This window comes from Phodopus roborovskii, unplaced genomic scaffold (assembly GCF_943737965.1).
Source record: "Phodopus roborovskii unplaced genomic scaffold, PHOROB, whole genome shotgun sequence".
Lineage (NCBI taxonomy): Eukaryota > Metazoa > Chordata > Mammalia > Rodentia > Cricetidae > Phodopus > Phodopus roborovskii.
The window spans coordinates 698,508-715,972 of record NW_026126618.1 but is presented as its reverse complement, the minus strand read 5'-3'; the positions used below and the strand labels follow the sequence as shown (position 1 = coordinate 715,972).

The window sequence follows — 17,465 nt, the reverse complement described above, 5'->3', positions numbered from 1 at the left end:
GTTTTCTTCTCGCAAACCTCAAGGAGTTTTCTAAGCTAAGAGGAGTCTAAGACTTTTGGGCCTGTCCGGGATGAAGGAAGCAGACCCTATGGCTGAGACTGGAAGAGTCTTGCCTTTTGTAACAGGAAAAACACAGCTTAAGATATCCCAGTGTAACGGTATAGCCTGGAGGGGGATGTGAACTCACAATGATGGCATGAATCCATCCTGCAGACCGCCCGGGCCCTCCCCAAGCTGTGACTATTGAAGATGTGTGGGGAGAGAACGTTGCTCTGACATGGACACCACCCAAGGACGATGGCAATGCGGCCATCACAGGGTACACCATCCAGAAGGCCGACAAGAAGAGCATGGTAAGTCTGTCTGGCTTCTGGCTCAACATCAAGAGCAAAGTCATGTCCATCCGAGATGATGGGAACATTGTGAGCTTTCTCTGGTGGCTCCTCTGGCTGAGCCAGGCCCAGCCAGCAAGGTGGGGCCTTTCAAGACACAGAGCTGAATTCTTCCCCACTGCGGCCACTAAGTCATGTGTGCATGGCGAGTCCCTTGATCTCCTTGACCCCCATTTCCCTATCTATAACATGGAGGTGCAGATGCTTGTCTTGCTTGGTTATTTAAAGCAAACCTAGCCTAAAGCAAAAGGTGAAATGCAGACAGAATTAATTCTTCATTCAATAAATATTCACCATGCATTGCTTTCTGTGAAATAAACGTTCAACGGTATGGGCTTAAAACCAAAATTTAAAAAATGAGTAAACATCGGCTAGAAAAGAAAGACTGGGAAAGTCACATCATGTGCTAAGTTTCTGAGAAAGAAACCAGCCTAATGTGTTCAAGGTGCAACCCTGGGAGATAATGGCTTAGAATCTGTTAGAGATGAGGAAGTGGGACTCTGAACGAATCAAAGACTTGATGAGGAACAGAAGTTAGTGCTAAATGCTGAATAAGATTCTATATGCTATACCCTCCTACTGGTCTACCTGTAAGAGACTGAATGGATGAGAGAATGTTAGGACACACATCGGAGTAGAATACCTTTCACTCTCATAGTAAAACATCATAGTGAATGCTATAAAGTCCAAATTACACATTTGGAGCTCAGCAAGGACTTAGGTCATGGCATTATGTTGGCTCCGTAGAAGGGGCTAGGGTGGGAAAGACACATTTCAAACTACTTCCTTCATAAACTGTTTTTAGCATGGCTTTTTCTTTTTCTAAGTGCTACATGACAAAATAAGATTTGCATTTCAAGTGAAATTTTTCATCTAAGTTGAACAGCCTGAGAGGTAGGCCAATGGGTGGATGACCTTGCAAGAAGGACCTGAACGGCTCAGACTTCTTTTGTAATGAAGGATTTTCTTGCACCTTGATCCTGATACTGTCAGAGACCCAGAGACATGAGAGTCTCTATGGAGGACCCCTAAACAGTCCGCACATTGTCTCAGACCATCATATGTGTACAGTGTTTTATTCTTAAGGGATCCAGCTGGCTCAAGACTTTCCGCCAGCCCATGTGACTGAGACTGCCTGATGACCCCCGACCCACCCCTGTGTTTCTCTTGCATTTCAACAGCAACAGAACCAGGCTCAGAAGGTGTTTGTTCTACCAATTCGTCAAAGGGACAAGCTCACTGCTGTCTCCTCACGCCTGCAGACTCCAGTGTTCACCAAATCCCCGGGGTCTCCCACCTTTATTGTGTTTCTACTATGTGGCCCAAACACTCACATTTTTGTTCTCTTACTGTGTGTTCAGCACCGTTGTATCAGCTGAATAAAAAGAAAGGAAGTAAGAAAGATAACTCCTATTTTAGGCACTCACAGTCAAGGCAAGATGAAAGACATAAAGCCAAAGGATAAGCCAATATTAAAAAGTTAGGATAAAGGTTTGCATAAAGAGCTTTGGGGACAAATGAATGCATAACTATGTTTTTTTTTTCTGGTATTAAATTATCCAAAATTTATAGATAATGATGGCCTTGAAAATTCTAAGGAAAGTGCTTTTCCTTTGAAAGTATGCTTTTATTAGCAAATGTATTTTGTTTTCTGTTAGTAGTACAAAATATGTGTTGAATAGTGGGATCTTCTACTGGCAACAAGGCAAGCTTTGAAATTACATTTCTTGGTATGGGGAGGACAGAACATTTAAAGGTGTCTTAACTTATTCATTCACTTATCCATTAACTATTTAATATTTACTTTGTGTATTGAATCGACTAGGTGCCGGGTACTGTCATAGGCTCTGTGAGAAAGGAAGACAGCAGGCTTTGTGTTAATGGTGCATCCACTAAAGCTGAGAGAGGAATCAAGTGTGTGTGTGTTAATTTAACAAGGGTTACAAGGAAAAAGCATCCAGATGAAGGTCATAAAGCATGGCCAAAGAGTACAGCAGGAGAAACAAGCAGGAACAAGGTGATAGCTAGGATAACCGAAATTAATAATCTAGGCAAATTATTGGATGCTATTAATTTTCCTCTAGTGATGCAGCTTTATCTATGATCCAGCTTTATCTATCTTTTTTAACAATAAAGTATCACTTACATTCTGTTATTATATTTTATTCCACAAAAAACTAATAGATCCACAGATAGATAAATAGATGATGTAGCTATAAAATATTATCAAGATGGTAGTAGTAGATGATATGAATCTAACACGTAGATGAAGACAATTGTAGATAAGTTACATAGTATTAAATATGTATTGTCATTGCTCTCAACATAAAAATCAGTGCTGTTTTTTTTTTTCATTAATGACACATTCTTTTTATTCCAATCAGTAGGTGATTTTCATGAAATAATAACCATTGTCCCCTTCAGGAATGGTTCACTGTCATTGAGCATTACCACCGAACCAATGCCACCATTACCGAGCTGGTCATAGGGAACGAATATTACTTCCGGGTCTTTGCTGAAAACATGTGTGGCCTCAGTGAGGATGCCACCATGACTAAGGAGAGTGCTGTGATTGCCAAGGACGGTGAGTTGGAGGTGGACTGACATTTGGAGACCTTGGTTGACTCAATGGAAATGACTGAAAGAGGAGATATGGAGAAAAGGAAAAAGAGTGAGCATGTGCTGGGAAATTATAGTAACAATATTTAAGTAAAATTCCAGTTCTAAAGGTTAATTTTTTTCTAGGGAAATTACAGTATTATTTTAGATTTTACACATTCAATTCATCCCAGTTTCTGCACACTGGGTCTATACGTGATGGATGTCATGCAGAGAGAGAAAAAAATTCTTGGTTTTCTGTCTACTTTTGACACCTTCAGTGTAGCATTCTATGAGACTCTAAGGAAATGAGGAGCTGAATTCTATCTTTTCACACAGTGACTTTTTCTCAAGTCCTTCATTGTAATTGCCACATTAGGACACATTTCCGATCAAGAAGCTCAGACAGCTACATCCATTCAGGACAAGGTTTAGCTCTCATAAACCACTTTGGCTTCTATCTCAGGTGTGACTGGCTGGCTATACATGCGTCCCCATTAGACTACATGTCATGTGGCATGTGCTTGCGATTGTCTGAGCTGAAGGAAGCTTTACTCATGAGTAAAGGATACCAGGAATAATACAACTCAAGCCAACTTCTATTTTTTAAACATATTTTAATATTCGTTTTTAAGGTAAAATCTACAAAAATCCAGTATATGAAGACTTTGACTTCACAGAGGCTCCCATGTTTACTCAGCCTTTGGTTAACACCTATGCCATTGCTGGTTATAATGCCACCCTGAACTGCAGCGTCCGAGGAAATCCTAAGGTACTGTGTTTTACCTTGGAATTCCTTAAATTAAGAACTGACTCCAAAACCTCTCTCTTATGTGCGCCTTGTTACAATGGCAAGGGAAAAGATAAACCGGCCTTCCGACTTCTCTGCGTGTCTTTCTGGGGTGGCGGGAGTGAAGAAAGGTGGGTTTTGTGGGTAAATAACTAACAGTGTTGAAATTAGTAGGAGCAAATGTGGGACACAACTTCATCAACTACTGGGCAGCTACTAAAGAAACAAAACTATGGGAATAGAAGCAAGAGGTAAGATGGATATTGGTTTACCTGAACTCATCAAGAGGTCTCTAACACACTTCACAGTCACATGGTAACTCAGGTGTTGTTTTTATCAAAATCTCAAACGCTCAATTGTATCAATAAAGACTCAGGAGTGAAAGATGCTGGGATGAAAGCCTGCTCGCTCAGGGAGCTGAGAAAGCACCCAGCCAACCTTCCTCCTCAACCAACCTCCCAGGAAACTCCTTCCTCTGCTGCTGTCTCAAAACAACTCTCTCTTCAAACTCCATGCCCCTCCCTTCTACTTCCTGTGCGTCTCCCTATCCGTCCCCCTGACTCCCTTTGCCCTCTATGGCTTCTTCTTAATCACTTCCTGTGTTCACTTCCTGTCAACTGGTTGCTCCCTCGCCTCTTGACCTGTGGTAGACTTTATTTAATCCTGTTTGCAATATTCAAGCAGAAAGCTCTTAGATTAAAGGTGTGTGCCACACCACAACTGGAAACGGGTTTTTCCAAGTAAATAGCACACTCTTGGGGTTCACAGTGCGATCAAATATCTGAAACACCCAGGGCAGAATATAAAATGTGCTCTGCTAAGGGTGCAGAATGCTAAACCTGGGTGATCACACTCCATAGGGGACACTTAGAAAGGTTCTCAAGCTTCATGTTGCTGGTGTTTAGAAGTAACAATTAACACATGTTGTCCATAGTGGTTTCCGTCACTGGGTGGCAGGGAGGCAAAGCTTGAAAACTCTGATAGAATGAAACTCAGCAAGGGCGGCATACATCTTGGACAGGTGGGGGAAGTCAAGAGCATGGGGAAAGTTGCTGAATTAATGTGTAAGCAGATGTGATGTGGGTAGGGAAGGCTCAGGCTGCTGCTTTCATCTGGGGAGTGTCAGCATGGAGGTGCTACATACCAGCCTTTAGCGTAGAAGTTCTGGAAAGGGACCACAGTGAGGAAGGAAAGGACCCAGATGTGAGCCTCGGGGGATGCTCTCATTTGACAGGCAGAAGGAGGGAGAGGACTGGGAAAAAGAGATGGCAAATGCTGACTCTGGGATCTGAGGCAGACAGAGCAATAAATGCAGAGTAGGAGAGAATGTGCCAAGGGTGGGTGTGTTTACAGAGGGAGGAGGAGGAGGAAGTGGGGTTGGGTAATGACTGCAAACGTGGATCAAGGGTCAGGGAGCACAGAGCCACCTTCCTGGGTGACTGGACCTTTGCTGATCGCGTATTATTCAGTTGGGGCAGATGTCCTACCACTAGGTGATGAATATTGCTGTCATGGGGGAGGTAGCATGGTGAGTAGGCATCTGCAGCCTACAAAGAACTAGAAACTCCTTGGGGCACGAGGAGACGATCAGATGATCGTGGCACTGCTGGGAATTCTTGGAAAAGTACCCAGTCTATATACTCTCTGCTATATCACAAGCCTGTACATCAATTTTTAAAATCTGGAAATAACTGGTGAATGAAGAATGGGTATAGTCAAGGCACACAATGTGATTTGATGTGCACATTGTGCAATGATTTCCACAATCAAACTAGCTCATCCACAACCACACACGCGAGACGTCAGGGGCTTAGAACTCAACTGTGTTATAATGGAACGTTTTGTGCCCATGTCGATTTATTTGGAATGCAACTTAACCCATCTAGGAAGATTGTCCTTGAGCTGTCCTCTGCACAATCCCGGCTTTCTTCTTTAGAACTGTCCCATTTGCTTTCTCGCTAACGGGATAGAATTTAATTTAAGACGAACAGGACCAAGTAGATGTCTGCACTTCTTAGATGCCCTTTCTTTCTAATCCATGCTTTAAAATCTCATTACTGGGTCGGAGGGACTCTTAATATGCTACAGGCAGACACACTTTGACTTGAGTTTTTTCACTCTGGACTCCAGCCCAAGATCACCTGGATGAAAAACAAAGTGGCTATTGTGGATGACCCAAGATACAGGATGTTCAGCAACCAAGGGGTCTGTACCTTGGAGATCCGCAAGCCCAGTCCCTATGACGGAGGCACGTACTGCTGTAAAGCAGTCAACGACCTCGGGACAGTGGAGATCGAATGCAAACTGGAGGTGAAAGGTATGCCACCTAAGATCCCGTCTGTAGGCTTCAGTTAAGGATGTGGCTTAAAGAAGCTCTCAATGCAAAATCCCAGGCAGAATTAATAGGCATTTTTGCTGTTAAGATACGTGACTATTTTGGTTAACTTGTTTTATTATTTTCTTTAATTCTTGTTAATTAAAGGCACATTAATTTCAGTGAAATGTAGGTGGACAGCATGGTGAGAATAAATGAAGTAAAAACAGTGTTGCTTTGGTGACATAATCCATCTATAATGGAAACCTTAGTGTAAGAGCATATCTACGAAACTGCAGTTAAGCAAGTCACTGTTTTTAGTAATCTGTGAAACTTCATACATACACGTATGCATGTAGTGTTTGACATATGTGTAGGATACAGCAGATTATAGCATTGCTAAAGAACTTTCCTTTATAGGCTTATTTTCCGTTTAAGAAATGCCACAAGTAATGCAAAGCCAAGAAAAACACATAAGGGTTTGTATAGAAGGAAAATCTTAGCATAAAGTGTCATCTACAGACACTCTTACTAATTGACAATGGCTTATTCTAACGTTTTTCTTAACAGCCAAAATCTACTTTGAGATACTATGAGATACCAGACAACATGACCCTAACGTGTTTTCTCTCATTATTTCGTTTCTATCCTCTGATAACCCAAGTGTTTTAGTTCCCCTGTCTGTCTATGATGAAACAATTAGAACCAAAAAAGTAAAATTGTTGGCTTTGTAAATATGCATTTTATAGTCATGAATGTCTAAGGTATTTTTAAAAAGACCCTTTCCTCCTAAGTTTAGTATAGAGTATAAGAATCTTCTTGAACAATACCATGCTCTTATAACTTTTCTTTCTCTTATGGCTTTTGTCAGTAGTACTCAGATATATGGTAATTTAGAATAGAGTGATAAGAGAACTATTTCTATGTCATAAACATATAATATCCACAAAAAAATTCCACAGCTTACTATTGAGAAAGCCTTACAGGTTTAACCACTATACTTAGCTTTAAGTGATGATTTAGGCCACACGTAAAACTCATCGGGGCTCTAAACTCACTGTGCAAGGTATTATTCAAGATAAATTTCTAACATCATCCAAAAAGCAAAATAAAAAAAACTGTCATATCATCATGCCTTAAAAATAATGAAATATTAAGGGCATAAAATGATAATTTCATACATGGTTCAGTATTTGGAGCCTTCCACACAAACAAGTGATGTTATGCATGTTTTGGGTAATTTTATAGTGAATTGAGTAAAGGCTGAATTTAATAATAAGGAAATGCATTCTTTTGTAAGTAAGTCATGATAAGGTAGCAACTGTGATTTCTTTCGATAAAGGGTTTGGTTCTAAAAACAAAGCTGGCTATATCATGAAATTGTTATTGGATAAGGGGTTACTTAGATGAGCTAAGCTATGCATTACAAGGTAAGACTGTCAATGAGAATAAATAAATATGGTACAAATATTCTAATTCTGCAGTGATATATCAAGGCGTAAATACCCCTGGACAGCCAGTCTCCCTGGAGGGGCAGCAACAGGTTCAAAAAGCTCATGTCCCACTGGACATTCCGATTTTCCGTTCCATTCCTCTTACATGAAAGTGCACTTTGCATGTAAAGCTTGGGTTTGGTTTTTTTTTTTTTTTTTTTTTTTGGTTTGCTTTTAATTGTATTTCTTAGAGGCTCATGGCATACAATGTTTATGCCATGAACGAGGAAGGCAAATTATCCAAGGATATTAATTAATGCAGAACCAATACCTTTCCTCAGACCAGCTGTCCCCACAAGCAATGCCAGAAAGCGGCGCTTGAGGAAATCTTCATTTTATAGATGACTATCCAAAAACGAGGACATTTACCTCATGTCTTCATTTTCCAAGTGAATATAGATAGGTTGGTCCTTGAAGATAGCGTCTAGCATAGGGAATTTATATTCGCGGTGGAATTCAGAAACTGAGCACCTCCCACCCACTAAGTTCTACAGAGGGCAATGCTCCCTGCACTTTCGATGGAAGATACAAAGACTGGTGTAACATTCAGAAACTCTCATATGTAAGATTTTCCCATTGCAATTTCACTGGTAGAATATCTAACCTATACATCTATTGGACAGTTTGGTATCCAAGTTATTTTATATGCTTATGAGTTTAAAAGGAAGCAAAAGTCCAGGGCCTTATGAAAAATGTATTACATAGAAAAAGTCCTATTTTATGTTTACGACCACTCTCACTTGGAAGCGCTAATTAAGAGTTTCGGAGCTAGGTTAAACAACCTGCATCAAACTCCGATGTATATCCATGCTGAGCTTCCAGCATTTGCCTTTTGAATTTAGAGGTAATGCCAGCACTAAAGAGAAAATAGAATACCAGAGTTCTTCCTTTGAGGTGCTGTAGGTTATAGCACAGACACTGTAGCTTGAGTTTAAGACTTACTTAGACCAGTTAGGTATAATCAGTCCCAACAGAATATTATAAAATGCACTAGCTTAATATTTACACTTGATAATTTTGCCTTTTGGAATTTCAACATATATATATGAACACTAACATTTTCCAGTATTGTCTATGTTTTTCTTTTGTTGAAAAACACGATATATATATGTTGTAGGGTATTTTTTAAGCTAACAGTTTGGAAGCTCTTACCATATTCACTAGTCAGATTAGCTTTGCCACCTACTCTAGCAAAGTGGTTATGCATATTATTAATTTTTTTATATATTAATGACCCTCTTGAAGTGATACCCTTCACTTTTTCCTTTGTCATTTACCCGACTAAGGATTAATGAAATCACCTCATCATAATCGTGACCGTAATTTCACCTCCAACATATACTCAACTTTGACGTTACACTTTCTTAATGCTCACCACGTCTCTCTTTTTCTTTCTCTCTCTCTTCCTTAGTTGTAGCACAGTAAGGATTTTTGAATGTATATTGTCACCTAAGGTAAGCTTTCATATGGCTTTAGCATATGAAGCTTATGAATGTCATAAGCCATACCTGGCCTGTGGAGTATGGCATGATTTTCATTACATAATCCAATGAAAACAGAACCTGCTAACTCCATAGTTCTAACATGTATTTCTGGATCTTGCAATGAACGTCTAATACTGACCCTTCGCAACCCTTTCTCCTTGACATGCAGCAAGTTGTTGGATGTGGCAGAAGCATGAATGTGGGATGTGACTAGATGACATGGTTGGTAGCCATGCATTCTGAATTACTTGCATCAAGGAATGGACGTGTATATAAGTGGCATCATTTCTACCAATATGTGACGTGGTTGGTTGTTTCCTTTCTTATTAAGGAGAATGAGCTTCTCAAATTTGCATTAAAGACGTTGTAAGATTGTTCCAACAGCATGCTGTTTTTGTTTGGTCATGATTTTTTTTTTTTTTTTTTTTTTTTTTAGCAAGAAGTGAAGCATACTTCACTAAAGGGTAGTCCAGGCTTCTGGTTTTGTGGGTTTTCTCTTGAATGATACTTTGTTTTTGTTTTTTAATATGGGAATTCAGAAGGTAGGTGTGAAATATTGGCATTTCTCTCACTTTCAGAGGGAATTAGCTCTAGTGTTTGCACAGTTTATAAACGGTCAGTTTTAAAGCCAATATTTTTCTTCTCCAATGTGCTTGAATCAGAATATTCTGTACTTAACTAAGAACAACATTAACGAATTGGGAAGTGGCTCTCCTGACAACCCACAGCTATTCAGTCAGAAGCTTTACATAATTTGGAGATGACTCCAAACCTCTCTGAGAGCACTAGGAATTTAAACCAAGACTGAACAATGGTAGGGGGATAAATTACTACGGATCTGCCAGGAACTTGATGTTGCTGTTGTTTTGTTGAGATGCCAAGCACTTTCATTTCTAAACATGGGATTACCAGGAGAAGATTTTAAGTGGGGACTGAGTGAGTCTCTGTAGCTAATAAGAACAAAATTGACCCCCTTTGCAGGCAGCTAGCCCAGGAGCATCCTTCCGGGGGTCTTCCACGTCCTTTTAACTGCCCCCTCTTCCTTCTTGTCTTCTCTAGGTGGGCTGTCGTTCTGCAGGCTCCTCCTGCAAGGTGTGCCTCCAAACATAATTGATTCTTATTTGCGAGACTTACAATCAAGCAACCCCGAGGAATACTGAGGGCTGGGCACTGCCTCTAGAAACACCACTGCTTTAAAATTTGTTTGAAAAGAGAAAGCTCTTTCTGGTTTTCTCTAAGCCCTCCAAGTGTGGTCATTTTCTCTCCTCCTAACCTTGAAGAAAAAAAAAAAATGTTTGCACAGATTGCTTAATTAAAAATAGCGAACAAAATCTCTTCTGCAGTCACACTTTGTTCACTATAGCCTTGTTTATAGTTCACTGTACTTTACTAAAAAGCCAGCTGTAGAATAGGAAACTCCATTATCTTGGTTTGTAAGAGTATCTCTGAATGCTTTTCGTTCCCAGGGTAAAACTCACAATGTAATACACCATAATAGAATCCCGAAAACCCATCTTTCTTGACTGACTTTTCACTGTGTGCTCTGCTGGCTGCAGGCTCATGGCCAGCCTCCTGCCACAGCCCCTGAGGACTGAGGTCACAGGTGTGACACACCAAACTTGGCTTTGATCAATTGTTCATGTATGTCTGACTTCATCCACATAGCTAAAGCTTAACAAAGTTATATACTTTTTCGAGCCAGTTTCTAATGCCCTGAATAGAGTTTAGGTAAGAAAAAACCTTCCATAGGCTCTTTGCCAAACTGTGTAGGTCACTGTCTTGCTACATATAAAATAGGAAACATCAATTCTTGGTGCTCTAGCCGCGGTCAAAACTCTTTAGCTTCTCTTCTCCCTCCCCATAGTTTAAATTTTTCTTTTATCCCTTTTCGTTCAGGTTTACCTTGTTTCTCAAGCGTCTGTCAGTTTTTATCTAGAACAATACAGATCTCTGCCATCTTAGTCTGTCCAAACCTGCGTTGGTTTTTTTTTGAGTCATGTTTTCAGTCAGAAGATCCACTAGGGATGCCAGTCCATGATCCTGACTGTCAGGCTGGTATCAAAATGTGGCCAGAGTCAAGCCGCCCTACAGCAGGAGGCGGCCTGGGATGGGTGTTTGTTGTTTTGTTTCCTTGAGACACTTTGCTTTCCGGAGATTTCCTACATGGTCCTGCTTCTGTAGCATTTTCGACTTGACCCTTTTAAAGGGACTTCTCAAGGCCTGTTTCTCAGTGTCCTGAGCTGGTGTATTTATAGCTTTCCCACTAGTCCCACAAATGTGTACTACAGACAAATCCTTACCTACACCTCTGGAGGTTTTCTGATGCCTCTTCCCCCACAATCTATGCAACGAGAACCTGCTGGCATCTCCCTCCAAACACTGGCCCTATCCAAGTTCTTCACTTCCAATACTCAATGATCCTACAGGCTATCAAGGCTGGCCAGGAAAAAAAAAAAAAGGTGGATTTTGTTGAATGCCTAAAACCCACACAAAACCCCAAATGATATGGGTCTGGTGACCTTCAGAGATTCACCATTCTGACCATGATTTTTGTTGTTTTGGTTTTTCAAAGCAAGGTTTCTCTGCATAGCCCTGGCTGGCTTGGAACTCACGCGTTTGACCAGACTGGCCTCAGACTCAGAGATCCATCTGCCTCTGCTTCCCCAGTGCTGGGATTAAAAGGCCTACACCAACACTATGAATAAATTTTAACAAAGGAGGCAGCGCCCAGCCTCCTCAGTCAGGAGCTTTTAAGGCAAAGGACACAAAGTTACATTCTGTCTATGCACAAGCAGCAGGTCATCTTGGGCAAAGCAAGCTATTGCTCACAGGCACAGAAACATCCGTTTTGTTAAAGTTGTACAAGACCAGGCCATTACAAAAATCAACCCTTAGCAGCCCTTAACATGAGGAAGTCCAATTTTGCTTTATAGTTCTCTGAAGCACAGAATTTGAAACTTTTAATCATAAAGTTGATCATCAATATAACATTAGCCCTCACTTTAGGAAATCTATCTGAACATTAATGACTAAAATATTTTGCACAAACGAAGTCTAGCTCATTTATAAACACATGAAGACTAGAATGCACCAAATAAATGACAATGTAGCAAAGCCAGCATGCAGCATGTCTCTGCTGGCTGGCTCAGAACAATAGCCGCGCTGGCTGCCTCCTGATAATACTGGCTGACCAATTCTGCTGAGTCCTGCACTATCCAGTCTCTTAGCCCATCTATACACAGTCTAAAAGTGACTCCAAAGCTTTCTCCCAGAGTTTCCTTCCTCACTCATGACTTACCCTTAATTATATCTTATACTCAGTAATGTTATTTATCCATACATGATATTTTCCTCATGCAAACATACTTAGACACTACAACGTTCCAAGCAAGAAGTCGTCTCTGGTGAGCAAAACAAGTCAGAAACTGTCCCTGCCATCAATCTTCCTACAACTTCGTTGCAACTGGGTTTAAATGTCACTCCATTAAAGAAAAACTGTATCACAGGAAAATCACCAAATTTGGGGGTGGGTTGGGGAAGATCATTGAAGAATTTAAAAGATCACACTTGTTATTTATTTTAAAAGAAAGCCTAATGCATCGGTCTAAATTAATATGGAAGTAGCAAAATGTCCATTAGGTCCATTATGGAGAAAAGGTAACATGTTCTTATTCATGTTGAACTTGGAAACAATACTAGCCCTACAAATGACTGAGTTTCTGCCTTCTCTGCGCAGTGATAGATTCAGCTTGGAACTCGGGAACTTATGTTCATATAAGCAGGGAAGGTACGGAGTTCATGCATGGATTCAAAGTTGGATAATGCAATTTATATATCTGTTAGAATCACTGTACAGGACAGGATACACTATTTTATTTTTCTATATCAAATGTGATCCTGAGTTCCCTAGCAAACCAGTAGGCTGAAAAACCCCCTATCCTATATGGAGACTGTAATGATAAAGCAGAGGAAAAGGTAGCTCCCGGACCTGGCCAAGGTGAGCCACTAAGAGGTCGCGCCAAATGTAACAGAGCTAATGCAAGAGGATTATTGGGAATGGAGACATGAGTGGGATAGAGGCAGACTGGGAGACAGAGAAAACAAAGACCACCGCAGGAGGGAACAAGACAGAGACAGAAAAGGAATCAGCGAGACTAGGAGACAGAGGGAAGACCCAAGGCTGGGCCAGAGACCAGGGTGGCCTGGACCTTAAAGGGGGCTCACGTTGCTACCAATTCTATGCAAAATGTGCAGCACCAGAGGTGACTGGTGATGAAACCGTGGCTGCAGGTTGGGGATGGAGTGACAACTTTTCAACAGAGATAAAGCCACGGTCAACTGTGCTCTTTCGCAGCGCTTGGGGGAGAGTGAAGGTAAGGCCACTGGTCTTCAGTCTACCCTGATGAGTGCATGGTTGATTCAAAAATCAGGTGACTCTAACAAGTGTGGGACTCCGCTATTTTGCACATTGTATTAGGATGCCCAGAGAAACAGAACCAACATGAGGTGGATGGTTAGCTTAGATTAGATAGACAAGTGATTGCGTTCTAGGAAGAGATTGAGTCTAAAGGTATTGGTTATAAATTACAGAGACTGGACAGCCAGTTTTCTGTTCACAAAGTGAACACTGGGTAAAGTCCACAGTTGAAAGCCTAAGAATCAGAACTCTGATGGTACAAATTGCATCCTGGGTTAGAAAGCTTGAGAGGAATGCCTAGAGCTCTCAGTTTTCAGGATAATGTCCAATCACACCATTCAAATACTAAGTGTGCCGGGAAGCCGGGGAAACAGATATGACTAGAGTTTGGCCGTGAGACTAGGCAGCCTAGGACCTCTCAGAGTGTGCTTACTTCTATTAGTTGTCTAAAAGAAACTGTCCTATTTTTGTGGGTTCCAATTAATTGCTATTCTTGCACCAGAGATTTAAGTTATGGCTACACGAACTTATGAAGTCCTTTGTAATTAAATACTGATAAAAGCTTAGACTGGAGAAACAAATCCATTAGTGAGACAACCTGTTACCCTATTCTAAGGGTTGGCACTGCTCTCTTAAAGTTACCGGGCAAGCTCTCTGTGTTCCCAGGGGTGCTGGTCCCAGCAATGTCTAAAGGAGGTTCTAAGGGCGAAAATACCAGGACAGACATAGAATGAGGACTCAAAGGTGGCTTGGGGCGACTCAAATATTTCATACGGCTCATTCAGCATATCTACTTTTTCTCCTAAGATATTACATTACCTGCTCTCTGACAGGAACTGTTAACTCCCTAAGACAAAGGATGCATTCCTGGTTTTCTTGTTCATTCAACTCATTCCAATCTTGGGGGCCAGGAAACATTAAAATACATTGCATACTAAATTATACATGCTGGCTTATAATTTTTAAGTTTAAAAATATTTTTATTCAATTTAATTTCTTTTGTTGTTTTGTTTTTGTTTTTGTTTGAGACAGGATTTCTCTGTTTGCTTTGGAGCCCATCCTGGAACTCAGCTCTGTAGACCAGGCTGGCCTCGAACTCACAGAGACCTGCCTGCCTCTGCCTCCTGAGTGCTGGGATTAAAGGCGCCAACACCCGGCTCAACTTAATTTTTTTTTTTTTTTAAATTTAAGAAAGGATAAGCAAAATTCATGCCCAGCTCTGTGACAAGGAGCCACCACTCCTAAACTGTAAGGCAACCTTCTTCAAGAATTACGACAAAGGGTCATGGGAAATGGGAAGGGAGCCATGTTTCAAAATAAAACATCATGCGGCCGTGGGGAAGATTCCAGGGATGAAGGAGCCAAGAAAGTGTCGCCTGCAGTGCCTTCTCCAGCCTGTTACCTGGGTGTCCACTGGGGTCACGGTGAATTCGGTTGCTATTCCTGCACGGGGAGGGTGGTTGGGGTGAACAGTGGGCTGCTGTGGGGAGAACCTGTTAGTGGGGGCTGTTTTTAAGCTCTTCCTAGCAGCTGATAAGCAGAGTGCCATGGACGTCCCTACAGCAGCCAGCAGCCCACGGGTAACATGAGCTTTCCTGAGGCATTTCATGCTTTCAAGTCCTCCTAGTGACAGACACCAACTGTGGCCAAATTCAGCCCTCAGTACTTGCTCCTTTAAGGAGTTAAGCACTGAGAGATAGACCAGGAGCATGTGACACAGGAGGACTCAGTGCCAGCCAAGACCTAGGAGCAGCATTCAGCAAGTGGAGGAGGGGCAGACAGATTAACACTGTTATTTGTACAGAGGGAAGGGCAGTCAAGAGCTGCCAGAGAAATGGAGCCAGAAATAATGTTAGCAGGCAAGGAGCTAAAGCAGGAAGTGCTCACTGAAAAGGCTTGCCTTGCAAGCATCAACCCAGCAGTGGCTTCTTAACCCTTTCCTGCCGGGGCCTCCTTTCAAAAAGAAAGAGAACCCTGCGATGTGAAACCACGGTGTGAGCTGGTCTCACCCTTTCTGGCTCGGCCAGGACACATTAATATTAAGACATTTCCCTTCGCAGATGTTTAAACACATGCTGCGTTCTTCAGGCATATTGTCAGGGTGCAGAAGGTCTCCTAGCCTGAGAGGCACAGTGTTATCTCAGGAAAGTTCCGACACCACCACAACCCAGGTCTCAACAGCAGGCAGCCATTGCTCTACAAGTAGAGTTCATAATTGGTACAAACTATGTCCTTTAAATATATGTAAAATAAAAACTGTAGAATACAATATAAAATTTTAAATACCTGTCTTTCTTCTATCTAGACCCTCTGTGTCCCGTTGCAGCCTGCCCTGGAACTCGCTCTGTAGACAGGCTGGCTTCGATCTCACAGAGGATCCTCCTGTCTCTGCCTCTCAAGTGCTGGTATTAAAGGCGTGCGCCACCAACACCTGGCAAGCCTGTGTCTTAAAAACATCAGTGTTGGGAGAAATAGAGTCCAGTTGTTCCTCTTTATCTTTTAATTACTCTAGCAGTCTTTTCTCTCTTTATCCACTTCCAGATGGGGCCCTAAGGAGTCAGTCACAGTGGTGTGTTCTAAGGCTACATGCCTAGACCCCTTGTTACTCAAAGGGTGGTTTCATGGCCCACTTGGATACCCGGGAGTGTCTAGACTTACAAATCGCAAATCTACATTTCAGTGAGATCCCCAAGGACATCTGTGCACATCGGTCTAATTCTGTATGACTATTTATGTGGGACCCCTCTCTCTCAGATGTCCCAAAGGAAAGATATTCTATTTTCCTTTGAAGGGACCAGACCCTCACCCAGTCCCCTGCTTTCGCAGCCATGACAGGCTGCAGAAAAGACTCAGCAAAATGTGCTGAGCTTCCTGGCCCTGCCCATCTAGGAGGTCAGATACCCTCCCTGTGGCGAGGAACCAATCAGAAGTTAGCTGACTGGCTCTGGACTACTTTACAGTAAAAGTGGCTCAACAGTGATGTGCAGAGCATAGCAACCTCAGGATTTCTTATGGCTCCCGGTTCCATGGTGGGAAAGGCTCGGCCCCCTCATGGGAACATGTCATGGAGGCTCCATAGACCTCTGCTGATGAGAAACTGTGTGTTCTGGCTGGAACAAAAAGTGCATATAGCTTATAAAGCCCAATTCCTGTTAGGTAGGCCACACTGCGCAAATGTTACACAACCTCCCAGAATGCTGCCATCAGCTGGGGGTCAAGTGCCCCAAACTAAATCTTTGTGGCACAGTGCAGATTCAACCCATAACACCCCTCCAAATAATGACCCAACTCAAAATCCCAATGTGGCTTAACCCATTCTTTCTAAGCCCCCAAGCCACAGGCAATCAAAGGTGTTGAAAAAGACATTTTTGAGGAGGGAGCTTCCCTTTAGGGTTCCTCAAATCATACCATGCAAAGCATTTTAACAGAACAATGTGGACTCAGGAAAAAACCATTAAAAGTGATTAAGGGTCGAAACATGATTGAGGGCAAATAACTGTCCAGGGGAGAGCAGTTTCTTTAACCCTCGATTGCTTTTGCAATTTCAGATAAAAAGCACAGTTGCCACATCTCAGGGACTCTGTTGTGAAATTCTGTTTCGTTCTGTTTTGTTTTCTCTGATCTTGAGTGGACACTAAGTATGTCTAGAGAGGAGAGCAAAGGTCTTAGTTGATTTATTATTGAACACTGAATATCTACATATTTTGTTAGATACCATAGTTACATAAAATATGAACTTTACTATCTCAAAGTACAAAAGTATTAAGACAGATCAAAGTAAATCTAATAAAAGCAAGTGTTTATGGGACTGGAGACATGTCCCAATGGTTAAGAGTACTTGCTGTTCTTTCAGAAGATCTGGGTTCAGTTCCCAACACTCACATGGCAGCTTAGGGACACCTGTAATTCAATATCAGGAGATCCAACACCATCATCTGGCCTCCTAGGGCATCACGAAGGTGCACAGTACACATACA

At 41.8% G+C, this 17,465-nt stretch overlaps 1 protein-coding gene across 4 annotated transcripts in view; it reads left to right on the top strand.

The window, feature by feature from the left end:
• Mybpc1 (myosin binding protein C1) overlaps positions 1 to 10,402 on the top strand; it is a 75,430-nt gene extending 65,028 nt beyond the window's left edge. For 2 of the 4 annotated variants that reach the window (XM_051206349.1, XM_051206347.1), the window contains 5 exons: positions 214 to 353; positions 2,817 to 2,976; positions 3,626 to 3,762; positions 5,911 to 6,097; positions 10,131 to 10,402. In XM_051206349.1, the coding sequence (XP_051062306.1) occupies positions 214 to 353; positions 2,817 to 2,976; positions 3,626 to 3,762; positions 5,911 to 6,097; positions 10,131 to 10,231 (725 nt within the window). In that variant the 3' untranslated portion in view covers positions 10,232 to 10,402. Of the gene's footprint in view, positions 1 to 213; positions 354 to 2,816; positions 2,977 to 3,625; positions 3,763 to 5,910; positions 6,098 to 7,578; positions 7,638 to 8,998; positions 9,042 to 10,130 lie in introns of all 4 variants that reach the window. The other 2 variants (XM_051206348.1, XM_051206350.1) reach the window with 2 other exon arrangements.
• Positions 10,403 to 17,465: the final 7,063 nt, after the last annotated feature.